A 27,702-nucleotide genomic window follows, 5' to 3' on the forward strand; every position below is an offset into this window, starting at 1 on the left:
ACACGAGAGCTCTGTAGATAAAATGACTGTGTGTGTGTCAGGAGATCATCTTGCAGGTGAAGTGTGACCTGCAGATAATGAAAGCCAAGAGTCGATTACACAGGGTTGGTGTGTCTGTGATTCACCGAGAGAGCAAGCCTCAGCAAGAGATTGGACCTTACCTTTAACCTTAGCACCAATCAATGCCTTGCTGTCTGCCTGATCTAATCACAGGTCAAAGTCCCTTCCACGAAGCACTATCAACAGTGTGTGTTTGTGCTGCTCACTCTTTTCCTCTAAACGCTTTGACTTCATCTGTCTCCCCCTTCTCCTTGGAGCCCACAGACCTCCAAGGACCTGTTGTCAGATCATGTTTCCACGCGCGCTGCCGTTGCTTCTGCTATGTATCTCCACAGGCTTGGCTGCCACACTTATCCAGGCCTCTGTTGCAGAGGATTCGCCTGCTGATGGGTCAGTTTTACCTGAAGCTCAAGCTGGTGATACCCCAGATGTAGATGCAGAGCACATCTTGATGGCAGATGCCCCTGTTGAGGGAAAACCTTCAGAGACCCAGAGTACCACACAAGAATCTGAGGATGATTCAGACTGGGGCTTCGGTTCTATAAGAGGGAGTTTCCAGGCAGTGAATGGCTATTTTGACTCTATACTGGAGCTGATGGGAGGCCGGGATGGTGTGTGTCAGTACCGCTGTAGACATGGTAAGTGAAATAGTATCGTCTCAGTGCACATCGGGTTACACTTCTGAGATTGTGTCACACTATATGCTTTTGACTATAAAATGATTTACTCATCATCTGAGGAATGTTGATTGTTCATAGTGGTCAAGACTGTATATTTCCAAAAGAGGTCATATTGATTGCTTTTTATGATACTTTTTGGATCTTTTTAGATGTGTTCACCATGAACTGTCATTGAATGTTAAAGAAGAGTGTGCACATCCTTTTGTGTTCCATTAAAAATAAGAGAGTATAAGGAAGGTGAATAAATAATGATTTCATATTAATGTTTGGATGAACTGCGTTTAAGCTTAGGTAGTAAAACTTAGTTTAGCTTACAAAGCTAAGTTCAGAGTTGAATATTAACTAATGTGTGATACTAATGAAAAACAGAATTCATTTTGTTGATAAGCTGAACCATCTGAAACATGCCCTCACTGATCTGCACTCAGTCCTCATGTTGACAGATACAGTGGCATTGGGCAAGTAGATCACGCCACTACAGGATACACTGACAACACTGATACCTTGACTCCTTTATATTACTTTTCTGGTTTCAGAATGACAGACTTGCACTCTTTGCATTATTTTTCAAAAAAAAAAAAAGTGTAAATGGAATGCAAATTAATATAACTTTATGCAACCAGAACAAATCCATACATTGTACATATACATACATGAGTAAGTGCACATTTTCATTATTCTTAATGTTTAATGTTGCCCGAGAATCATCGGTATCGGCCTATGCACAGTTTTAGCACAATAATTGCATAATACTTAATGAGGGTTCATAAGTCACACTGTGACTGAACATTTGGTAATTGAGCCTCGACTGAATGCTAAAGCTAAGATAATAGAGTAGTTGTAGTGTCTAATCTTATAATGAAACTAATATTCCATGGACCGAGTCACCTTCTTTTGCAATGATAAAGAACTTGCTCTGAAAACCAAACATGGAAATGTTTTATACTATTGCACCATGCAGTCAATTGGAATGCTCCATGTATACATTAATGCATTCCATACATGTTATATTTATCTGTAATTAACCAGGCAATTAACATGGTTACAGAGAAAATAATTAATTAAATCTTACTTTATTTAGACAATGGTTTGATGCTTTGGAAAAAAAACTGATCACACATATATATATATATATATATATATATATATACAGTATATATATATATATATATATATATATATATATATATATATATATATGCAAGCGATACACAACTGTAACACATTTTTCTGTGGTATGACAGACTCAGAACACATACTTAATTTTGACTTTACAGGGACTTTAACAGTATACAGAAATTCTAAAAAGGAATCTGCAGGGCAAAAATGTTTGGTCTCAAATGTTAAATTTGTAGTATGCAAAACATGGTGTCACTTGTTAAGATTCAGCCTTTTGCATTGTCCCTTACAAGTTTGGTTTCAAGAAATAGTTATACACTTTTAAAAATAAATTTGTTCCATGAATAACCTTTCACATCCAAGCAACTTTAAATGTTCTTCACACTAAGAAAGTGGTTATTTTAGCAATTGTTTACTGGAAGGTTCTTTAGGGAACCCAAAATGGTTCCTCTATGGCACCACTGCAAAAAAAAAAAAAAAAAAAAAAAACTTTTGCAACCTTTAATCTTAGTGGATACATCAATATACTGTATATCTGCTTTAGATTTTCATCAAATTTGTAAACAAAATTCTTAAATCCACTGTTATGTGAAATATATTCTAATGAAGATCACTAACAATCTTCTATATTAATAAAGATATGATATATTCTATATTCCAATGCATCATTTTTGTTTTTCAGGTAAAGCTCCTCAGCCTCGTGTTGGCTATCAGATGCCAGAGCCTGATGGTTGTAGCACCAGTCTTCTTGGTTTCCAGGTACCGAACAGTGTATGTGTCCCTTAATCTCTACTAACATTAACCAGTGGCCATCCACCATGAATGTGAACCATCTCCATGAATGACCTGTGGGAGTCCGGCCTATGAAGTGTGCGCTGGTCAACAAATCAATCAAACTTATCATTAAAGGATCCATCGAAATCAACCTGTTAATGTTTACATGTTAGAGTTAGAAAGAAGAGAAAATTAGATCATTTTGTGCAATGTGTATCTGATAACACAAAGGTGGCCCTGCTTGTTTAAATGGGAAAAAAGCACTGATCAATGACTTTGGGATTCAAAGTACAGTGACTTATATAAAGCATTGGCCTTTAGAAAATCTGCCAGGTTGGCATTAAATATGAAAAAAAAGTAATAATTTGAGGCATTTAGTACTAACAAGTCAACTAGACTTGCTAGTACAAGCCAACTTTGAAAAACTGAGTATACTTCACATCAGACTTAGACTGTCTCTTCCTTTCTAACTGGGTGGTTCTTGGCCATATTAGTTCCGATGTGGACCAGACCTTAAAGGATTAGTTCACTTTTGAAAAAACTTTTGCTGATAATTTACTCACCCCCATGTCATCCAAGATGTCCATGTCTTTCTTTCCTCAGTCGAAAAGAAATTTAGGTTTTTGATGAAAACATTCCAGGATTTTTCTCCATATAATGGACTTCAATGGGAACTGGATGGTTCAAGGTCCAAAAGACAGTTATTAACTGTTTCAGATGCAGCTTCAAATGTCTTTAAACGATATCAGACGATGAATAAGGGTCTTATCATGCGAAACGATCGGTTATTTCAAAACTTATTCCAAAAATGTAACTTTTCTAAGGACAAATGCTAGCCTTTCTCCATTCTGTGAGGCGCGTTTGTAACATCACGTAATACGTAATTACGTTCAAAAGGTCACGGGCGACGTAGCCAGAAGTACAGAATCAAAATCGTCCGACATCGTTGTTTTACCTTTTAATTCCTTTTTTGTAAACGGCGTTTGAGTTAGTTTTCACGTTCAACCTATGCGTTCAACTTGTAAACACTCTGACTCTGTACTTCTGGCTACGTCGCCCGTGACCTTTTGAACGTAATTACGTACTACGTGACGTTGCAAACGCGCCTCACAGAATGGAGAAAGGCTAGCATTTGTCCTTAGAAAAGTTACATTTTTGGAATAAGCTTTGAAATAACCGATCGTTTCGCATGATAAGACCCTTATTCATCGTCTAGTGTCGTTTAAAGACATTTGAAGCTGCATCTGAAACTGTTATTAACACTATCTTTTGGACCTGAACCATCCGGTTCCCATTGAAGTCCATTATATGGAGAAAAATCCTGGAATGTTTTCATCAAAAACCTAAATTTCTTTTCGACTGAGGAAAGAAAGACATGGACATCTTGGATGACATGGGGGTGAGTAAATTATCAGCAAAAGTTTTTTCAAAAGTGAACTAATCCTTTAAGTTATAGCATTAAGTTAAAGGCCTGACAAAATTTCAAATATGTGGCTCCTAAACCTGAGAGACTAGCAAGGACTCTGAAGAGAGAGGGAACATCCGACAGGTTCTGGACAGTTGGCATCCAGCCAAAGCGCTGATGAGATCACTGTCAGGAAAGAAGAAGGTAAATGTGCCAAATTCGTTCCACACAAGACTCCTGGACAGCCCTCTGTGTAATTTCTGGCTTTTCGTCATAATTATGAAGCTTAAGGTGTCCACTTAGAAAGCAATTATAAAAGGAATATATCTGCATTCTCCTCTAGTATGGGCGACAAATGTAATTGTCTTATGTTTCAACATTATAATTTAAGATGTGAGACTAACCACCATTGTAGCATCCCTTAAAGGGATACTCCACTTTTTTTGGAAATAGGCTCATTTTACAACTCCCCCAGAGTTAAAAAGTTGAGTTTTACCGTTTTCGAAATCCATTCAGTCGATTTTCTGATATTTAGAAGAATATCAGTAACCAGCCAGTTTCTGGTCTCATTGACTTCCATAGTAGGAAAAAGAATATACTATGGAAGTCAATGAGACCAGAAACTGTCTGTCTGGTTACTGATATTCTTCTAAATATCAGAAAATCGTCTGAATACATTCAAAAACGGTGAAACTCAACTGTTTAACTCTGGGGGGGTTGTAAAATGAGCCTATTTCCAAAAAAAAGTGGAGTATCCCTTTAAAAAACCATGGCTAAATCAAATCAATTTGTATTTTCAGCCTGGCACAAAACGAACATGCGTATTACCATAATACAGTATATTTGCAGTCTTTGCTTACATTGCAAAGCAATTAAAATCGCAAAATGTTATATAATTACTTTATAAAGTACATTTATAATCATTACCGATGTAACAGCCTTCGTTGTCATTGGCTTTTGGCTTGCTTAGTTGGGACATTTATTGTAATATTCAACAATAATATTGATCTGCATTGACACCATCATATGAGAACTGAACTGAGCTGAGCAGCTATATATATATATGAACTAAATTAATAACTTTATTGCAACAATAATGAAACATCACTGAATGAACTTTATTGCAATTTCGTGTTATCTCTGTAAAGCTGGTTTGATACAATCTGTATTGTAAAAAGCGCTGTATAAATAAATGTGACTTGACTTGACATGTATAGACTTAAAATACATAACATTGTAATATGAGTTGGGAATTGAAAGGATGTACAGGTAGTTCCATTTTTTTGTGACTAACAAGTTCTTTGTGTGTCTGCACGTGTGTGTTTGTTTGTTCAGTGTCATCCCAAGAAGTCATATAACTGACGCCTTGGGACGTCTTTTGACCATACGTCAACATCTGCCTTTTTAGGGTACCCTTAAACGTCGGTTACATGACGATCCCGGGCTGTCATACGTACAACTGATGCTTTACCTTTAACGTCGGTTAGGTGACGGGGTAGGTTTAGGGGTTAGGATCCGATAACGTCATCATACCGACGTTTAAGGGTACCCTAAAAGGCGGATGTTGACGTATGGTCACCAGACGTCCCAACGTTTGGGATGAGACTGCGCTGGTTTGTTAACAGTACAACTAAAATCGTAACCCATTTTCCTTATACTGCATATTCCTCTCTTACTGTATTTATTAGACAGCACTGTAGTGTATTACTCTGGTTTTAGTACAACAGTAATACCAATGGTAGTTTTTAGTTAATTGGTTTATTTTGGACCAGACTGTAAAAGTTCTAACGCGCATGTTGTGTAATGTGCTGTTACTCCACAGTTTGATATGGGTGTTCCAGCCATGACCAAATGTTGCAACCAGCTGGACATTTGCTATGAAACCTGTGGCTCTAACAAGTACCGCTGTGACACCAAATTCCGCTGGTGCCTCCATAGCATCTGTGCTGACCTGAAGAAGAGCCTGGGCCTCATGTCAAAGGTTGAAGGTGCGAAATACTCACATATGCAATACACACTTCAATCCTGTTACAAAACCTAGTGAGCTGAGACACATAAGCTATTCCAAAGGGTACCTGGACACTTCTAATGCAAGAAGCCAATCCCATAATGCAGGCCCTGTCCACACTACTGCATTTTCGTTTAAAAACGGAGACCTTTTGCTACGTTTGCACCTCCTGTCTAGACTAAAGCGGAAAAAATGAACAGCTAAACAGAGAAGTTTAGGAACGCTTCAGCTCCGTTTTGCGTTTTGAATCTCTGGAGGGCGTTTTAGTGAAGAAAGGACAAAACGGAGGACTTTAGAAACGATGACGCAGAGGCTCACCCTCGGCTCAATGATTGGGTGTCATCAGTCATGACGTGTCCTTGCCTGATTCGTCAACCACTGTTTACACCGGCACGTGCATTCCCAGTGTTGGTGACTAGTCACGTGATCCACTTTTTCAGTCGTTTTAATGTGGACGGAGATCAATTTTAATACGCAGATAAATTTTTGGCTGATCCCTGATGCGATCACGGGCAGCAATGCAAAGTTGATTCTGCACTACTTTGATCGGTCCCACTTTATATTAAGTGGCCCTAATACCTGTGAACTTACTGTACATGGTTACTATATATGTACTTAGTATGTAAGTACACACATTTGTACATAGTATTTACAGCTGTAATATGTGTGTAACTACATATATGTAATAACACACTGAAAGGTATGGGTAAGTACAAATGTGTAACAGGACATTAGTAACAACACTTTTTTCACTAGAGTAAGTACACATGTGTAACAGGCATTATGTAAGTACATTTTGTAACAACAATGTATTTACACACGTTCTTCCACTTCCACACAGTCTTCAATAAGCACTGAAACTCCATTGAAATCATGATGATTCCGTAAGTTGTGGCCGTTTCACACATTGTATCAAGTGCAGAGTTACTGAGGAGTTACCATGTAACACTGTTAATACAGTGTTGCACAGAGGTTTGTGTTTTTTTTTATATTACTCATTAAGTTGAATTCGTTTTACACTGCATCAAGTGGACCATTCCTGAGGAGTTACAACGTGAGTAGACTGTTAATACAGTGTTGTACAGAGGTTTGGGTTTTGTATAATACACAGTAAGTTATGGCCGTTTTACACTTTGTATCAAGTGCAGAGTTACTGAGGAGTTACCATGTAACACTGTTAATAGAGTGTTGCACACAGCTTTGGGTTTTGTATATTACACCGTAAGTTATGGCCGTTTTACACTTTATATTAAGTAGACACTTCCTGAGGAGTTACCGTGTAAGTACACTGTTAATACAGTGTACAGAGTTTTGGTGTTTTTACTATACACAGTAAGTTATGGCCCTTTTACACTTTATGTTAAGTAGACACTTCCTGAGGTGTTACCGTGTACGTAAACTGTTAATACAGTGTACAGAGTTTTGGTGTTTTTACTATACACAGTAAGTTATGGCCCTTTTACACTTTATGTTAAGTAGACACTTCCTGAGGAGTTACCATGTAAGTACACTGTTAATACAGAGTTGTACAGAGGTTTGGGTTTTGTATAATACACAGTAAGTTATGGCCGTTTTACACTTTGTATCAAGTGCAGAGTTACTGAGGAGTTACCATGTAACACTGTTAATAGAGTGTTGCACACAGCTTTGGGTTTTGTATATTACACTGTAAGTTATGGCCGTTTTACACTTTATATTAAGTAGACACTTCCTGAGGAGTTACCGTGTAAGTACACTGTTAATACGGAGTTGTACAGAGTTTTGGTGTGTTTACTATACACAGTAAGTTATGGCCCTTTTACACTTTATGTTAAGTAGACACTTCCTGGGGAGTTACCATGTAAGTACACTGTTAATACAGAGTTGTACAGAGGTTTGGTTGTTTTTATTATACACAGTAAGTTATGATTGTTTAACACATTCTATCAAGTGCAGAGTTACTGAGGAGTTACTGTGTAAGTACAGTACACTGATACCACAGGGGGAAACTTTAGCTGTAATTCAGCGCGAGTCCTGCCAGTCATACAATAAATACATGGTATACACAAAGGAATTATCATGATTTCAGTGGAGTTTCAGTGCCTTCCAAACTAGTAACTACAGTATTGAAGACTGTGTGGAAGTGGAAGAACGTGTGTAAATACATTGTTGTTACAAAATGTAGTTACATAGTGCCTGTTACACTTAGTGAAAAAAGTGTTGTTACTAATGTCCTGTTACACATTTGTACTCACCCATACCTTTCAGTGTGTTATTACATTTGTGTAGTTACACAAATATTACAGCTGTAAATACTATGTACCAATGTGTACTTACACTGTACTTACATACTTAGTACATATCTAGTAACCATGTAAGTTCACAGGTATTAGGGCCACTTATATATATATATATATATATATATATATATATATTAACGTTGTAGTAAATCGCTAAAATTAATGAATATTTGAGACAAAGGTCTTGTTAATGATTTGCAGTTTTGTTCAAGCGACTTGAAAACAAACAGTTTTTCAATAACGGAAGAATATGTGAAAGTTTGGTATTTGGGGTAAAAGGCGCCCCGGCTGTTGGGGGGGAAAGGCACAATCATTAACATGATAATAAATATCTGGCTGACTTTACCGTTTGTTGACATGACGTGGTTAAATTCAGATATCATATATTAAGTTTGGGAGCCCACCTTACAGATAATCACCATATTTATAAAGAAATCATCATATTTAAAATTATATAGTAATTTAATAATGGCTAATCATATAATATAATAAAATATGATTTAATGTTACTACTGTACATCTAAATAAAATTGTTGTGGGATCTTATACATTGCTTTTAGAATCTTTACTCTTTTTTAAAATAGTTTAGTTTTTGTATTTTTAAAATATGTATTGTATTAATATATTTAAATGATAGTATATTTATTGAACAAAAAAATAATTCTTTTATTTTCAAAACAAACAGAAAATAGTGCAAACTTTGCTAAAGTGATGAACAAGTCTTGAACAAGTATAAAGTTAGACAGGATTAAAAACACATTATTTTTGCTCAAGTTTTTATGTCAATGCTGTGTGCCTTTTGCCCCATGCTGGTGAGCCTTGCATAATAAGCATAATAAACCACTTTTATGATTTATTTTCACACAAAATCTGTTGGTCCATAAACGTTCAATACCAACATATTTTTTCTGCAATCATACACTATGGGAATAGTGAAAAGCAAGTATGCAGTATATATATATATATATATATATATATATATATATATATCCTCTCTCTCTCTCTCTCTCTCTCTCTCTCTCTCTCTAGCATGCGAGACCTTTGCGGATACCATGTATAACACTGTGTGGACTTTGGGCTGCAGGCCCTTCATGAACGGCCAGAGGTCATCCTGCTACTGTGAAGGAGAAGAGAAGGATGAGCTGTGAAGACCTAACCACAGAAACACCACATTCAACACATATAAAAACTTTACAGGTTTAAACTACTCCACATAATGGGTCAGCATAACCATGAATCTCATTAAAACACACCCAGGTCACATTTCACCACAAAAATTTAACAGTTTTATTCTAGATTCTAATTATTATAATATTTATCATACTATTGTGTCATATAAATACTACTACTACTACTAATATATATATATATATATATATAATTTAATTTATGTATCTTTAGTTTATTTGCATTGCAGCAAGAGAATTTTTAACTTTTTAAAAGTTACTTAACTAAATATAAGTAACTTTTAACTTATATTTTTGGGGTTAAATATGACCATTACATGTTCTTAACATGCTCATGAGATTCACCCAGTAACCCTGGTGCTTAATGGATCCAATTTAGTAAAATAAACACAAAAGATTTTATATTGTGTGTAAAAGGTTCTCATAAATGTGTAGCGTGTGTGCTTGTGTATGGGTTTGTTATATAGGAAGAGAATATCCATAGTCTCAATTTCATATGTACAAAAACATATGTATTCATTAAAGTTAATGCTAAAGATTTAAATAAAGAGCTCATTAGAATGTAGAGAACAGGAAAATTGCCAAACAAACTTCCCAAAATACCTTTTTAACATTAATTGTACTATTAAGAAACAATGTTCCAAACTAATTCTCCAACTTAAGTTGTTGTTTTATTGTGGCCTAATCAAAAGGGGGGTGGGGGGTTGGGGGTTAGCCTCAGTAGGGTAGTGATATTTATTTAAACAACATTGTTTAATTGTCTGAATGTCATATGCTGAAAACTGAAATGTTAACCTAAACCAAATAGTACAATTTTTTTTTTTTTTTTAAATGTAATTACATGTAGAATAGAGTGTTGAACAGTGTTACACAGGAATGTTTATTACCCTGTGAGAGACTATGTGACTACAGACTGTTAAAATGACCTTTATTTGCTGTTAAATCGTTTTATTTTCCCCATTAGTAAAACAGAATTGAACATACAGTAAATGCAAATTATCCATGTGTAAAATGCCATGTCATGTCCTAAGCTGTATTGAAATGCTCAGACTATTAATTGCAAACACATCATCACCTACAGTAAATGCATATTTGGGTCTGGTAAATGAGGTTTATAGTGTCAGAAGCAGTGGAAGGAAGCATTATATTACATGCTTCTTATTACTCATAAATGTAAGATTACTAGTTTGCATGTATTTAAATACAGTAAAGTTGCCTGCAGATGGCGTTGTTTTCTTTATGTAGAAATGTTATAGATGTGTGTGGTCTCATGGGTCTGGCAGTATCAGAATGGGTCCGCTGGACAGGACGTCTTGCTCTTGGTGCTGGTCGGTCCAGAGATGTCGCCTCAAGCGCTTTCTGCAACCCTGCGTACAGCGAGATTCCCCTTGTGCCTGCCCACACACCAGCACACGGCAATGCAGGAACACCTCCTAACACACAGTACGCATAAAATAACTCATTTAATGACCCACTCGTTCTCAGCCACACTCATTATAGCCACCTCATTAGCACACATGCATAGGACAAACAAGGCAGCTGAATTTCCCAGCATGCATCTGATCCCTACTCACTCTGTTGTCCTTGCCGATGAACTTGAAGACGGGGACCTGGTAGTGTTTGGAGAGCTGGTCTTTAGCCGAAAGCTGACGCACTGTTTCGTCTGAAATGCAGCTGGGAAACATAAGGCCATTAAAGCACGACAGTCCCTAAATATAGACTCTGCCTTTGTGTAAAAGTGCTGTAAGCAAATTTCCTCAAAATATCACACATAAATTATACCGATAGATATGACATAACACTCAGGTGTATTTTTTTTAAGCAATTCAGAAAACACCATCTGTGCCTTTTATTTCTCTGTGCCTTATATTCAGGTTTTGGAGAGGGATCTTGTGGTAGAGGGGATAGGACAGTCTAATTCAGTGGCTAGTTGAAGTTAGCAAAATTGTAAGGGATAATGCACATTATCCTGCGTATTACTCGGCTACTTGCCACATAAGTAAATAATTAGACACAAACTATTGATCCGAGTTGGAATATTTGATTAGGTCTTTAAACGCAAAACTTCTGTGGAGAGAACAGTTGCTAACGCAGCAGTTGCTAGCGCGGCAAGTTCAAACTAGACGGACATTTAAGAGATACAATCATACCACTGTATTACACAGCATTTCGCCACATAAATATGGAGATAAGAAATATTGATTTCAGGTTAAATTGTTTTAAAATCGTACTGTTTTTATCTCACACTAATCCTAAAGTGTAGTCTACAAAACAGTAGTCACAAAATGGCGGCGCAACGTTTATATGAAACGAGAGAGAAAGTCCACGATACTGGATGGCATAATTAAGTAGATGTACACAAAATATTGATTCAACTGAGTTTTTATGTTTTATTAGCTAAACAAATGCAAAACTTCCACAAAGAAAAAACATTCATAGCAAGCGTATAGCGCTGCTGACTTCAGTAACTCGGAAGAGTCTGTGTTACCTGTTTTCAGAAGTTGTTATCTGGGAATACAGTACATACCGTTGGATTGACCAATCAGAATCAAGCATTCCACAGAGCCATGTAATAAACCCAGATAGCAAACTGACATTGAATCAACGTGGAAATATGACATCGAAACAACGTTGATCTGACATTGTTTTGCTCATCGAATTAACGTTGAACCAACATCAGACGCGTCATTATTTCAAAACTAACGGAAAATCAACTTGAAATCAACGCGTTGTTTCAACGTTATGAAAGCAAACCAATTTTCGATTTTCATTTAGCTTTGAAGAATGCCGCGTCCGACGTTGGTTCAACGTTAATTCGATGAGCATAATCAACGTTGTTTCAATGTCATGAGAGACGTCGTTTCCACGTTGATTCAATGTCAGTTTGCTGTCTGGGAAATGACTTATAAAACGGTTAGTTCCAATCCTTGATTCTGATTGGTTGATAGCTGTGCTTTATTCATGATAAAACACGGCTATGACCGCTTCACCCAACAGTTCTATTTATCACTGTGCAACACTGCGGTTCCTATGTTGTTTTTATTTGAGCTTTCATGCATATTACACATTGGAGCTTTGTTGCTGTTCATGGTCAGGGACTATTTTTTTTCTAGCGAAAGGAAGGCTTTTAGTGATATTACTTAATGAATGTTGCACTAATATTTTTTTTTTTACTTTAATATTTTTATTGTGTGGTAACCGCATTATAAAAATCAAAAAGGTACTCGAGGAAAGTGCTGTATCTGAAGAAGTAACAGCTGAAGGGGTTGCTAATTCGTGTCGAGCCTAACAACGCCCTTCAGCCTTGCTTACTTATAGCACCAGTCATGGAGTATACAGTGTGGTATTGGGAGCATACAGAACAGTATCCCTTCATATTTGAATTCTTTTGAAAACCTACCCATCTTTGATGAGGTAATATTTTAAGGCCTGGTCAGCCTTGGGACCAGGTGTGGCAAAACAGCTTTCAACAAAGGCAGCAAGGCCATCCACCCGCTCTCGAGGCTCAACGCCGAAGTACAACGAGTCACGCAGATGCAGTTGAGGAGGTTGGTTGTACGGTTCAGAAAATTCTGCGCTTTTAAACAGCTCCAAACTGAAGGGGAATATCCCTTCGCTGTGTCCCGCTAACTCCAGCGCTGTTTTGCTCAGACTCGGCAGGTATCCATCTGACACTTCGTACTGCCGCGGAAACTCGCACGTAATTGGCAGCAGTAGTTTACTGGTGCGCACGATCAGATCACCATTGTTGCTGGGACTGGACCGGGGCAACCCTGTCACCAAGTTGGTGCCAATGATTTTGTCATCAATCACCTAAAGCAGAGAGAAAGGTAAAGGATTTTCCACTACATTCGCAAAGAACTATCAAGCATTTTGTAAGTCAACATGTAAGACTGTTTCCCATCAATTTTCCTTCAGTAAAGTGACATGGTAGGCTGGGATTGTATCCATTAGGGCTGCAGTGAATGGAACCAGACCTGAATGTGAGCTTGTTGTGGTTTTTCAAAGAATACCACTTGCCTTGCAACTTGCAAGTACTATACTATTGAGGAGACCTTAGGTCTAGCCCTAAGGCTTACTCTATAATAAATTTGGTAACACTTTATTTCGATAGTCCACTTTAAACATTCTACTAACTATAAGTAACTTTTCAACTACATGCAACTAACTGTCATTAGAGTATTAGTAGACTGTCAACTTAATATCTGCTAACACTTTATTTTGTTGGTCCCCCAACAGACATTCAACTGACAATAAGTAACTTGGCGACTACAAGTAAACTTATTCTCCTAACCCAAAGCCTAACACCTAACCATAACCTAACAGTTTACTGACAGTCTACAATAATATACTACTACTCTAATGAGAGTTAGTTGACATGTAGTTGAAAAGTCACTTACAATTAGTAGAACATCTAAAGTGACTATCGAAATAAAGTGTAACCATAAATTTTGGTAAGGCGTTATTGACATAACAGTATAACTCTCTGCAAAGCTACTGTGAAATGATACGAATTGTGAAAAGCACTATACAAATAAATTTGACTTGACTTTTTGACCAGGACTTGGCTGAAGGTCAAGTTCACCATTGGAATGATATATTCCAATAGTAAGGGTCCTTTTTTGACTCTAGCATGATTTGACGTTATTGCCATAACAACTATTTGTGTATTGGTTAATGCTAACTAATCTGTTTTAGTCATGTGACATGTCTGCACTAGCCTGACTTCGTCATACTCATATTCTAGTCAGAATGTGAGTCTGAAACTGCTCCATAGGGCTTTGATTATGAGGCGTGTCTTAACCGAAACAGGAAAAAAAAACTCTGCACTCAATTGGATAGTCGGTAGACCTACAGCCAATCAGAGAAACACAGTAAGTCAAGTACTTTGCATAGCGTAGTTTTCAACTATATAACTTGCTTATTTTAGAAGTAAAATACCGAGTGTTGCTTCTTTTACTTGGTCCTCCATGAGTGCGACCAAAGAAGAAACCACAACGACCACAGGCTTTTCATTATGTCCCATCTTCTTAGAGACCATCGGAGCCAGCTGATAAGTTACACTTTTGCCGAATCATGTTGGAAGGACGGCAAAAATATCGGTAACACTTTATTTTACGACCCGCAAACAACTGTGTAAGTACACCGAAATTACGGTGTACGTTTCTGTAATTATAGTGTACTTCCGTGTAGGTATAAGGGAACAATATGTTAAGTTTGGGTAATAAAGGGGTAACAAGCACCACTTTAATTTACAGCCCGCAGGAGTTACACTTACCCTGTAACTACACGGAACAAGGGGGTAACAAATGCTACTTACTATGTAGCAATACGAAACAACACTATTTGCACTGTAATTACAGAGAAAGGTACTGTTATCAAAAAAAAAAACGTTTTAATTACACAGTATATTTGCCCTGACATTTGTCATTGCAATTCAATAAGGTGAGTACTAATTACCACATGGTACGGTCTAAATTAAAATCATAGCAGAAACAAATTATTTTGACTTTTGTTGTAATCTAGTATCTAGTAAGAAAAGCCAATAAATATAATTTTTATCATTACATATATATATATATATATATATATATTATGCGTGTTTAATTTTCAACCCACAGATGTCAAAATTACCCTGAACATATTTTGCCAGAAATGTGATACATTTTATAAACAACAGACGTACAATCTTTGCCTGGAATATATTAACAGAATAGGTACCTGTTATTTTTTGATTAATTAAATAATTTGCTTGTATCTGCTTGTTACCCCCTTATTACCCCAAACTTTACATATTGTTCCCTACCTACACGGAAGTACACTATAATTACAGAAATGTACACCGTAATTTCAGTGTACTACAAAGTTATTTGCAGGTTGTATATCTGTTTGTTACCCCTTTATTACCCAAAACTTAACATATTGTTCCCTTATACTTAGGCGGAAGTACACTATAATTACAGAAATGTACACCGTAATTTCGGTGTACTTACTAGGGGTTGAACCGACTAGTCGATTAGTCGACTAGTCGACCTTAATGCAATGCCGTGACGCTTTTAGCTTGACGTCGACTAGTCGCGTTGATCATGTGACACTATATGATTGCGCTAATTTTAATAGTATATGGCCTGATGAACTGATGAAGAGCCCAGAGGGTCATTGCAGCAAGAAAGCAGCATTGACACATAAAGCGTATGTATGGGAATACTTTACTAACGTAGCACCACTATATTGTTGAAAACGAAAGTAAGAGCATGACGCACGCTCACTGTTTTACTGGGAAATGAGATCAGTCTCTTGTAAAATCATTCAAACATTAGCCTATTTTTTCATATATTTATTACATATTAATGCATCTAATTCACCCGCAATCAATAGGAATCTTATTTGGTATTACAGATCCATCACTAACGTGCAGATGTCTATTTATAGCTTTTTTTCTTTTCATCCTGATGATGTAAACAGCGGGCTGTTTAGCTAACTTTATATCTGGCCACTTCACGTGTTTCTGTGATCTGATTGCTATCCGATCGTGAAAAGACCAGGTGTAAGCTAAATGCCCTTCGAAACGCATTGGAGACGGATTTAAATCCGATCGCTCACTTCATGAGGAGGTCTGGGCCGCTTTACAGACGAAACTGGACTCGTGTAAAGGCATCTGGTTGTTGAAACCGCATATGTAAATTGGACTTCTCCCAAAAATGCTGAAATAAAACGTGTGAGAGCAGCCTGTGCTATTATATTCATGACGAAGAACACGCACCGCAGCTGAGCATCTATTAACGTACAAACTATCGTAAATCAAAGTACAAACGAAAGTCACAGACGCTTAACACACAATCATCTTCCTTAAAAGTCAAGAAACAAAATGATCTTACCAGTGCTGTCTATCGTATTGCGGTCTTTGATTGTGAAATTAGCTGATGATCAATAAAATGCAGCTCATTAATGTTGCTTTTGGTGACGTGAACTCCGTTAAATCTGCATATAGCGCGTTGAAGATCGGATGCGAAAACATATTTATGTGACCAGGTGTAATGGAATCGTTTTGATAACGCAGGTCAGTAATTAAGCATGAAGTGCAGGTGTAAACGGCCCCATTATGAGCTGTCAGCGTCTGTATAATTTTCTGTTAATTAATTGCAAATTGTGGCATGTTGCAAATCTGTCACATCTCTTGTGTTTTTATGAATGACATCAGCGACTAGTCGACGTCGACTCGACTTTGATGTCATAACAGTCGACTTCAAAAAATCTGAAGTCGTTCAACCCCTAGTACTTACACAGTTGTTTGCGGGTCGTAAAATAAAGTGTTACCAAAATATCTTTCCGATCGACAAATGCCTTGATTGCAGTTTTCTGTTCGTCTATTACATTGAATGCGCTGTAAATTTATTTTACAAATCCCGCCCTTGCAATTTGATTGGCCCGATCATTTTTTGACTGATCATAATTTCTCCTCAATGGATCGAGTCCAGACCGAACTTCAGTGGAACAAATTAATGGTGAATACAAAACACACAAACAGACATTTGTCTTGCCATCTCTGTTTATGTTTGTTTGTTTATTTGTTTTTGTCACTGCCATTACTTTTCCCCACTCAAACTCATAAATATGAGAGAGAATGTCACAAGACTTGCACAGGAAATGTCAGTTAAAAAGGAAAGTCTTTTTACAAATGGAGCAACTTTATAATTAGATCACGAAGATCTATTAATCATGCACAATAACACCAAAAACACGCATTACGGAAGTAAACAGGGTCTAGATCTTACGTTGACTTTCAAATCAAATATTGATAGATCCATAATATTTTTTTTACCTGGACAACAGTGCCACAGGTCTTCAGACTAAAGTGGAGGTTAATGTGAGTGCCATTGGAAATGCCACGGCAGGAAGTGTTAGACAGAAAGAGTTCAAGTCCTCCAACCAGGTCTTTGGGAACCGAGACCTCTATGGAACTAGGATCACACTGCACAGGGACTGCACAAAAAAAAAAAAATGTCAAAGTGAAGTCTACAAACCCTGACAGAAAAAGAACAAAAGGCAGGAGAGAGAGGTTCAGCTCACCCTGACAGGTCTGTTTGTCCTCTCCCAGCGTCAAACCTCGGGGACAGTGACAGTAATATGAGTCGTTCTCTGGGGAGCATCCATGGCTACAGCCTCCATTCACATTGTCACATCCTTCGGTCTCTACACAGAACCACAAAAACCACAATACATGACTTAAATGAAAGTCTGCCCATGTTCAGGACGCTCTGTCTTGCCATGTTCTTACCTTTACAGGTCTTCCCGTCTACATCCAGCACTTTACCTCGTCCACACTCACATCGACGAGAGCCCTTGGTGTTGATGCATACTTCTGCACATCCTCCATTCCCTTTCTCGCATTCGTTTACATCTTACACACAACACACCAGATCACAGTTAAAACAGATGCTTGAAAACAGATGCTCTAAAACCTAGTGAGTTGCCCTGCTGTCTACATTCAGAGGCAGCATCCAAACTGAAAAAGACTGATTTGGAACACACACGGGATTACCTTCTTTACGAAGAATACATGCAATGCTACTACATCTTTGAGGAACCTTTCAGGAGCGACACAATTCTGCCGAGCCCGTTCTCATCCCAAAGCGCCATATGGGACGCTTTTGCAAAAGCGTAAATATCCAACGCACATGGCACCCTTTAACGTAAAATGAGACGCAGATATATTTGGGCAGAAGGCGCCCCCTAGTGGTCTAACCCTTACCCTACACCATACCTAAACTTAACCATAACCGAAGCGTCTCATTAGACGTTAAAGGGTGCCATGTGCGTTGGATATTTACGCTTTTGCAAAAGCGTCGTATATGGCGCTTTGGGATGAGAATGCGTTGTTCTGCCATAACATGCCCCCTCTTTAGGGAGATCACGGTTTTGCAACAAAGCCAGTCATTAATGTTCTGCTGGGATTGGAATAGTCATTGATTAGATGAGTTGTTCGTGGAGAGGGTAAAAATATGGTGTCCGAGAGGGCTCAATGTGCTACAATTGAAGAAAGCACATGGAAATAGAAGAAACTCCAGCAAGTCAAAGGGTTAGTTCACCCAAAAATGAAAGTTCTGTCAGTATTTACTCACCCTCATGTTGTTCAAAAACAAACAAAAATAACGACTTTATTTCAACTATTCACTTCCTTCTCTATGGGCCTGTAGTCAGTTAACGTAGTGTGATGGCATAGAGCTACGTCACAAGTAGGCTCACTATTGGCCGACGCTGGTCATGTGTGTGATGCGTGTGACGTACAATAACAGAAGCTTACGCTATTAAACTAGTAACCTGACTCGAGGCAGAGGGAGAAATAAACGAATAGTTGAAATAAAGTCGTTATTTTTGTTGTTTTTGCGCACAAAAATGTTCTCGTCGTTTGATAATCTTAAGATTGAGCCCCTGTAGTCACTTGGACTATTTTAACGATGTCCTTTAATGACTTTTCGAGGCCAGCAAGTCATTCCCTCAAGAAGCCTGACTACACTCTAAAAAATGCTGGGTTGTTTTAACCCAACTTTGGGTCAAATATGGACTAACCCAGCCGTTGGGTTAAATTTTTACATTACATTTTTAACCCAACATTTTGGGTTTGTCCATATTTGACCCAAAATTGGGTTAAAACAACCCAGCATTTTTTAGAGTGTAGTATGCAGGAGTGATCTTAACATCTTAAATATCTTTATTTGTGTTCCGAAGATGAACGAAGGTCTTACGAGGTTGGAACAACATGAGGGTGAGTAAATACTGACAGAATTTTCATTTTTGGGTGAACTAACCCTTTAAGCATTGCATTGTGAGTAGTTGCGGCATATGTGTTGTCAAACTGATTTTCCTGGTGGTTTTTTTTTTCTATTTGCATGTGCTTTCTTTAATTGCAGGACGTTGAACCCTCTCGGTCACCGTATGAAAAGGTAATGGAATACTAACGCAAAAAACTGAAAGACAAGCGAGAGAGGAGATCAATGAGGAGACAGAGGGCTTGCTGTCCTTAATTACGTCCAATCCAGTAAATGAACACATTCAATTACATCTAATTGTTTTCACTTATTCCATTTACTCATTATTGTCCTACTATATCTTTGCCCTTCAATACAGCATTTAAATTTGACACTTTCTCTTACCAGCTTATGAAGCAGAACTGCTTCATGCAATGTGTTCTTTATGCAAATTAAGGAAGGATTTGATGACTCTGACTCTTCAAAATTAAGGCGAATTCCCAAGCTAAGTAAAAACAGAAGTTTGGATGATCTTTGAAGTACATTTTCTTTGAACAATGTTTCAGATTGTGTCAGGATACTTGGCCCTACACCACAGGTATCAAATCCTGCTCCTAGATGGCCAATGTGCAGAGTTTAGGTCTAACCTGCTCCAACCCATCAGCTTGGAAGTTTAGAATAATCCTAAACACATTGATCAATAGAGAGCCTAAGTCAGGATTTTACTTCGGTTTTGGGTAGGCAAAAAACAGACACCCCCCTCCAACCTCTCTGGGAAACACGTATCTGTGTTACAAATGCCCGAGGCACAACGTTTCACCATATTTTGGATAAAACTACGACGGTAATAGCCTGCCGAGACCAAAAATATGAGACGCCTGTGGTGAAAGCCAATGAAGCGCTATGAAAAAGTGTCTGACCTGTGTGGGAGCTCGTTCTTGGCTACGCTGTGATTGGTCAATCTACATTCTAGGGTGTGGCTTAGCCAAAGGTGAATTGTGCCTGAATTACACACATGATATTTGTCAATTTAAAACATTTTAAAGTAAAGAAAGTCACAGTTTGATATATAAGACTGTGAAAATACGTAAAAACAAAGACTACAAACCCCTAAGGTGCACATTTTCTCTCAATGAATGAAGCTAACTTGGTAACACTTTAGAATACGGTTCCTTCGTTAATGAATAACTACACAAGAACTAATGAGTAACATAATATTAACAATCTAGTAACTATTATTAACTAACAAGAAACTCTGATTAACGAACTAGTAAGTAATAGCGCACAGACGAAAGTGGTAGTTCACTATTAAGTAATCAATAACTACTATTTGTTTAATACTTCCCAGAGAACTACTGAAAAAGTTTATTAACAATCTAGTAACTACTATTAACTAAAATAAATTCTTATTAACGAATTAGTAAGTAATAGCTCACAGATGAAAGTGTTACTAGATACTTCTGTGGGAGTTACTAATTATTTGGATCTGTATTATAAAGTGAAGATCATTGGAACTAACTAATAATTACTCAAGTGTTACTACATGATCTAGTCATGATTAGTGCAACCGTTTGAGATTTTTGGTGAACTTTAGTATACTTTTAGAAAATGTCTTTAGTAACACTTGAGTAATTACTAGTTAGTTCCAATGATCTTCACTTTATAATACGAATCCAAATAATTAGTAATTCCCCCAGAAGTATCTAGTAACACTTTCATCTGTGAGCTATTACTTACTAATTCTTTAATAAGAATTTATTTTAGTTAATAGTAGTTACTAGATTGTTAATAAACTTTTTCAGTAGTTCTCTGGGAAGTATTAAAAAAATAGTAGTTATTGATTACTTGCAGCCCATTCTCACTCCCAAGGCGTCACCTAACTGACGCCTTGGGAAGCATTTGACCATGCTTCAATATCTGACGCTTTAGGCGCCCTTTAGCGTCAGTTAGATGACGCCCTAGGATCGCGTGTACCCTACCCCCACCCCACACCTAAACCTAACCGCGTCCTCTAACTGACGCTTTCCTTTAGCGTCAGTTAAATGACGCCGTAGGATCGCGTCATGTAAGTGACGCTAAAGGGCGCCTAAAACGTCAAATATTGAAGCATGGTCAAAGGTGACGCCTTGGGGTGAGAATGTGTTGTTACTTAATAGTGAACTACCACTTTCGTCTATGCGCTATTACTTACTAGTTCGTTAATCAGAGTTTCTTGTTAGTTAATAATAGTTACTAGATTGTTAATATTGTGTTACTCATTAGTTCTTGTGTAGTTATTCATTAACGAAGGAACCGTATTCTAAAGTGTTTCTGCTAACTTTACTGAAGCTAATGTCATTGTTTCTATAGTCTTACGTTATAATCGTAACGTTACGCCGTCATGTCTGAGTGTTTTGTACCAGACTGCACACACGCGAGCAGCAGATCTCGCTAGTTGTTTCGCTTCCCGGGAAATGTAGTTCATTGAGCAATTTTCACATAAAACTAAATGTTACTCTTCTGTTTTATGACAAACTGCGACGTTTTTGACTTTCAGAATTATCTTTTAAATTGACAAACATCATATGTGTAATTCAGGGCACAGTTCAGACAGAATAAAAAGATAAGTTGTCTCTCCCCATTGACTACCATTTTTTCTGAAATAAGGTCCAATGAGCTGGAAGCGGGGGGCGGGACTTAGCCTCTCTATTGGTTTAGATATGTTTAATCAGGGATGGAGCTCAACTCTGCAGGACAGTGGCCCTCCAGAAGCAGGATTGGACACCCATGACCTACAGTCTTGCACATCCATTTACCCCTGGAGGTATATATCTGCATATCCTTAAAAGATAGACTTGTGAACATATGTTACGTTCATTCTGAGATGTAACCACAACAATACCAATTGGGAGCAAATAAACAACTTGGGTTCTGCAAGACAAATTTCAACAGATTGCATCCTTAATTTTACCAACAGAAACTCCTTTAAAAATGTAGACACCCTGAAAATTGCTGGATAATTTGCACTCTTCTATTTAACCTTAAAAGGCATTGATTTTGCTGGCCGACTTTGCACATTAATGGATTGTTTCTCAGCAGTCTTGTGGTCTCTTTCCCATCACTGCAAAAGCCCTCTCTCATTCTTATCACAATATAACTCTTGTGCTCTACAAGCATTTCTCCTGCCCAGGCCTGGACCACACTGTTACTCACCCAGACATGTCTGCGCATCAGGGCCTAGAACCGTCCCCTCAGAACAGCGGCATTCTGCCTCGATGGGGCAGTCAGCTCCGTTACACTCAACCTCATCGCATATGTCATAGAAATCTATGGCGACACACATAACGGAACCGTCTGATGGAGGTCCATTCTTAAGCAACATGTCAGATAGACCTAATGAGGCATTAGGAAGACTTACGGCCACAGTAGACGTGGAAGCAGACTGAAGGTCGGGGTAGGCGGTAGACGTAGTAACCCTTAGCACAGGCCTTTACGTCCACACTAGCCGTCCAGTGACAGCAGTTATTATTGAAGCTAGCACAAGCAGGTAGGGTAACAATGCCATCACTAGGGCGGGGGTGACTGCCATTCAGCCAGATGGGGGCATGGGTACCACACTGGTTCTCATCGATACAGAAGGTTGGCATAGCATCCCCTGCCATCCCTGTAAAACGATACCATTCCCCTGCCACGTGCCGGTCGCACAGAGGGACTCCTGCAGAGTTGTTGACATGGTAGTCTGTATTCCGCCATGGTTCGTTCAGACTGATATACGCTGAGCAGGGATCTAGGACTGACCAATGACAGAATTGGTCAGAACAGATTAGCTGTTACATACGGGTGACACCTACATATTTTCCTCTCTTCTAAAATGCAGAGACAACTATAAGTAAGACATGTGGAGGGGGCAATCTGTTCACCAAAGTTAGATCGGGTCATGTTAATAACGTTTGCATACTTCACCAGTAAGAACTGATATCAGGATCATTCAAATTCAGATTGCGATTAACAGATTAATCGGTAACATTTCCTATGAAGCATGCTTATAACTAATTATATGCCCATTTATACAAATTTATAAGTACTCATTAATGTATACTGCATTATAAGAACAGTTATTACATTATTAAAACAGTTTTATATTATGTTATGCTTATGTAATGCATTTGCTTTTTCAATGTACATGCTCATAACATACACTGATTTATAAATTATCAATTATAAAATAGTTCCAGAGATGCTTGTTTGCTGTACCAATTAGTTATCAATTATGGCTTTAATGGCGAATGTTTGTTAATTAGAGGTCACAAATAGTAATTTGTTAAAATATATGTCTCTGCAGCCATGTGCATGATTGCTTATAGCAGTTTGAAATTATACTTAAAAAAATATTTTATTGAAGTTTTTGTTGGTATGTAACATTGAAAAATATATATTTTTTTAATCTTTGTTTTTTTTATTACAGGAATTATTGTTCATTAGTTACACTCATAAATAAATAATTTACAATGTACAATGAGCAAATCTTCATGATTTTTTAACATTTGCTTTAGGAAAATTGCATCCTATGCTTTCACTTAAAGCCATCAATGATGCATTTATAGAGCTTACTGTATTATCACTGACAATAAGTATTTATAAGAACACAACAGCTTCATAATAAAAATATATTCCGTTATTTGACAGAAATTATATTATATAATTTATATAATTATATTATACATTATAGCAATGCGGGCTGCATACATTCATGGAACCATACACTGATTTATAAGTATTAATAAATCAGTCATATAATTGATTATGAGCGTTCGCATTGAAAACACAAATGCATGAGTAATTATAAAAATAATATATATGTAACTATATAATATCAAATATTATAATGCAGTATAGGTCATGAGTCTTTATAAATGTCTTTATAAAATATTAAATAATATTAATAGTTAGATAAGTATGAATGGAGCTATAATTCACTCTAAACAATGCTGGGTTGTTTTAACCTAAATTTGGGTCAAATATGGACAAACCCAAATGTTGGGTTAAAAATGTAATTTAATATTTGAACCCAACGTCAACTTTCACTTTCAACTGTATTTTTTTTAAATTACATTTTAAACCCACCATTTGGGTTTGTCCATATTTGACCCAAATTTGGGTTGAAACTTGAAACAACCCAACATTTTTAGAGTGCATGGCTTTCATAGAAAGCGTTACCAAAAATTGGATAATATTTGGTGATGCTAAAGGCAAGAAATCACACACTTAATAATAATAATAATTTTATTTGTAATGCACTTTACATTTCAAATATATCTCAAAGTGCTAACCTACAACTTAACCTACAACTAACTTGTAGCATGACGAGCTGATCAACAAGTTGATTTTTGTTGCACATTTTAGACCACACTCTAAAAATTGGGTCAAATATGGACAAACCCAAATGTTGGATAAATAAATTTAACCCAACAGCTGAGCTTGTCCATATTTAACCCAAAATTGGGTTAAAACAACCCAGCATTTTTTAGAGTGTACCATCAACTAACAATAACAGGGATTAACCATTCAGGACCATTATGGAAATTTATGCTGGTTTAAGCAGGTATTTTCAGAAGTGGTATGAGGAAAGCGAGAAATGTGTTTTTAATCTGAGCAAGATGACTAAAGCAGTACAGAAGAAGTCTTGCACTCTATCGTGAGAATATAAAATCTGTCGGTGCAAAACTATTTTCCTTCAATTGGTTGGTAGATTTCAAAAGACGTCTAATCAATACTCTGCACTGCACCGCTGCTCTCTCCCAATGCTCCACAAATGAGCTTTATATGAAGCTGCTCTGATGTGGAAATGAAAAATGAAGCAGCATAAAGTGTGAATGACCATTAGTCAGGATTCAGCCGCTTGATGAGGCATAGAGGGAGAATCTTTTCCACGGTAAAATATCAACTCCGTTCAAATAAAAATTGGCAACAACACACTGTTCCCTGTTCACGGGGAATTTACACAGGCCTAGAATCAACTCTCCCTGGCCATATCTCCAAATCACAACAGAGAGCTTTCTGTGCAGGTTCAGGTGGATGACATTTGCCTTCCACACATGATCTATGCATTTAAATGTGTATTTTGCATTTTCTGGAGGAAAAAAGGATGTTGCCATTTGTTTACTAAGGTATTCTGAGTGGGTGTCCATAATGGCTGCAGGAGACTGAGCAAAAGAGGCCCATCAATCTGATATTCTGATATGAAACACCTCATGTACATGTCCGTTGATATGTGTTATCACTCATCCCTAGTTGTGCATCAAAATTTGGTAGTTAGGGTTAGAGTTTATTGTAATATTGACAGCAGTAAAGACTAATGTTACACTTAGAGACATTTCTCAAAATCTTTTTGAATGTAAATAATAGTTTAGTTCTATCAGCACATGCAGACTGTAGATAGGGTTATCTATCAGGGATGAGAACAGCTGGAGGTCAAGGAGAAACGGATGTTCAGGTCAAGAATGTTTGCTCACTGTATTCCTGGACACCGCTATAATAAATCATGTCCGCTTTCACATCTGCTGCATACACATCAGTTCAAACATTGATCATTTCTTGGGTATTTTTTGGTATGTTAAACAATGCTGAAATTAAGGATATTTCTTCAAGAATATTTAAACCTTACACTTTATTTTAAGGTGACGTAGTTGCATTGTACTGAGAAATATTAATTAATTATGCATACTTTACTGTTATTACTATAATAAGTACATAATGTGTAACTACGTCCCCTTAAAATAAGTGTTACCAATTAAAAATTTAAACCGAATAGAATATTAACTGAAGTACTTAATCCTTTTAACAAAAAAAAAAAACTCTAAATCTTAAAAAAAATCTTAACTTTATTTTAAGGAGACATAGTGTAATAACAGTAAATTAGGTATAATCGCAAACAACTAATCCTAAACCCAACCTAGGTTTGTTGTAGGGTTAGCTGAATGTAACTATGCATCATTTATAATTAGGACACTGTAAAATAAAATGTTACTCTCAGTTCTTATTTATGCAATTACACTGTAACAATGTCACCTTCAAATAAAGTGTAACCTAATTTAGATGTCTTGTGTGAGGAAAGTAAACCATTCAATATTAATCAGCCATATCTTTCACTTATTAAATGTTTTTCACAAGGAAAACATCATTATTACTATTGCTCATATTGAACATAACTCAGTACCTACAGTACGATACTTTCGATTCATGATTTTCATCGAAGGAGTTATCTGAAACATATCTAGAGACCAGAATATCATAAAGACTTTGGGGAAGGACCAGTATAAGATAATACCTACTTGCAACCACATAGCAGCACAGTGAAACCACTCAGAACACCTTAGCAACTGCATTGCAACACCCTAGCAACCACCCACAACACTCTTTAAAAGATGGAAAATGTGGTTATATCAATACAATAACAAAATAGCATCCTTTAGAATGAAGCTCAAGTGATACGCACAATATTTTCATATTAATAATAAGCAGTGTAAAACAAGTGCTTACCTATGGCCTGTGCACTACTCCCAGCTTGTAAAAGAACAACCAAAGTGAAAAGCATGTCCTTTGGTAGAGAGGATTTTATTTCGTGAGAAATTCAGGCTATATCTTGTCATTCCAGTCTTGACACTTCAAGTATTTGGAAGAGCTTTGCAGTTTAATAGTGGACTCTGTTATCTCGGTCACCATGAGGGATGTGTCTAACACAGTGACCGTAAATAATTTGTTTGTTGTCTTCCCATGGACAGGACATCGATCTCACCTTGACCCCTTCCCCCGTCCTCTTGTCCCCCGTCTATGAAAACCCACCCGTCCGGATAGAGACAGGACCATCCTCTCATTGTTACTGGAGTCCGGCTTATCCATCCCACCCTGATACATCATCCAGAATCCTTTATCATCCGACCCAACACCAGTCGACCGACAACATGAGCAGATGTGATGCATTCTAGTAGATAGCAATTTAGGACATTCAGGCGGGGATTCATCTCCTGCTTTTTTGTCTGAAAACAGTGGTGTCTTTTGTAATATGTTACTGAATTCTAAGGTGTTCTTTAAACTGTGTAGCATCTTATTTAAACTTAAATGTGAGCTTTGTTATGTGTTGTTTGTGATGACCTGACGGGGGACTGCAGATGGAAAGTAGCCCTGGGGCTAATTGTGGCATATTTACATTGCAGAAAAGCTAAGATGTCTATCAATATGCTTCGTCCCTTTTAAATAAATAAATAAATAAATAAAAATAAATGCTCTCAGTAGACTTTCCTATACACTCTCAGACAAAAAGGTACAAAAGCTGTCACTGGGGCTGTACCTTTTCAAAAGGTACACTTTTGTACCCAAAGGCTGCATATTGGTACCTTAGTGGTACATATTAGCACCTAAAACGGACATATTAGCTCCTGAAATGTACACAATAACACTTCAAA

General features: G+C 37.3%; 2 protein-coding genes across 3 annotated transcripts; one reads left to right on the forward strand and one right to left on the reverse strand.

Moving 5' to 3' along the window:
* The first annotated feature begins 249 nt into the window (after nt 1–249).
* Nucleotides 250–10,733, forward strand: pla2g12b (phospholipase A2, group XIIB). Of its 2 annotated transcripts, none has more exons than XM_039673906.2 (4): nt 250–698; nt 2,542–2,630; nt 5,861–6,026; nt 9,355–10,733. In XM_039673906.2, exons 1-4 carry the CDS (start codon nt 350–352, stop codon nt 9,471–9,473), a joined length of 723 nt encoding a protein of 240 aa, XP_039529840.2. In that variant the 5' UTR covers nt 250–349; the 3' UTR covers nt 9,474–10,733. The 2 variants fall into 2 exon arrangements, with proteins under 2 accessions (XP_039529840.2, XP_039529841.2); XM_039673907.2 differs by having other exon boundaries at nt 2,542–2,618.
* oit3 (oncoprotein induced transcript 3) lies at nt 10,424–26,951 on the reverse strand. Its single transcript, XM_039673905.2, has 9 exons — nt 26,780–26,951; nt 22,659–23,033; nt 22,454–22,567; nt 17,791–17,913; nt 17,583–17,705; nt 17,335–17,495; nt 12,913–13,325; nt 11,087–11,186; nt 10,424–10,945 (listed from the first exon to the last, which is right to left on the reverse strand). Exons 1-9 carry the CDS (start codon nt 26,832–26,834, stop codon nt 10,781–10,783), a joined length of 1,629 nt encoding a protein of 542 aa, XP_039529839.2. The 5' UTR covers nt 26,835–26,951; the 3' UTR covers nt 10,424–10,780.
* Nucleotides 26,952–27,702: the final 751 nt, after the last annotated feature.

This window comes from Pimephales promelas, chromosome 11 (assembly GCF_988280905.1).
Source record: "Pimephales promelas chromosome 11, fPimPro1.hap1.1, whole genome shotgun sequence".
Taxonomy (NCBI): Eukaryota; Metazoa; Chordata; class Actinopteri; order Cypriniformes; family Leuciscidae; genus Pimephales; species Pimephales promelas.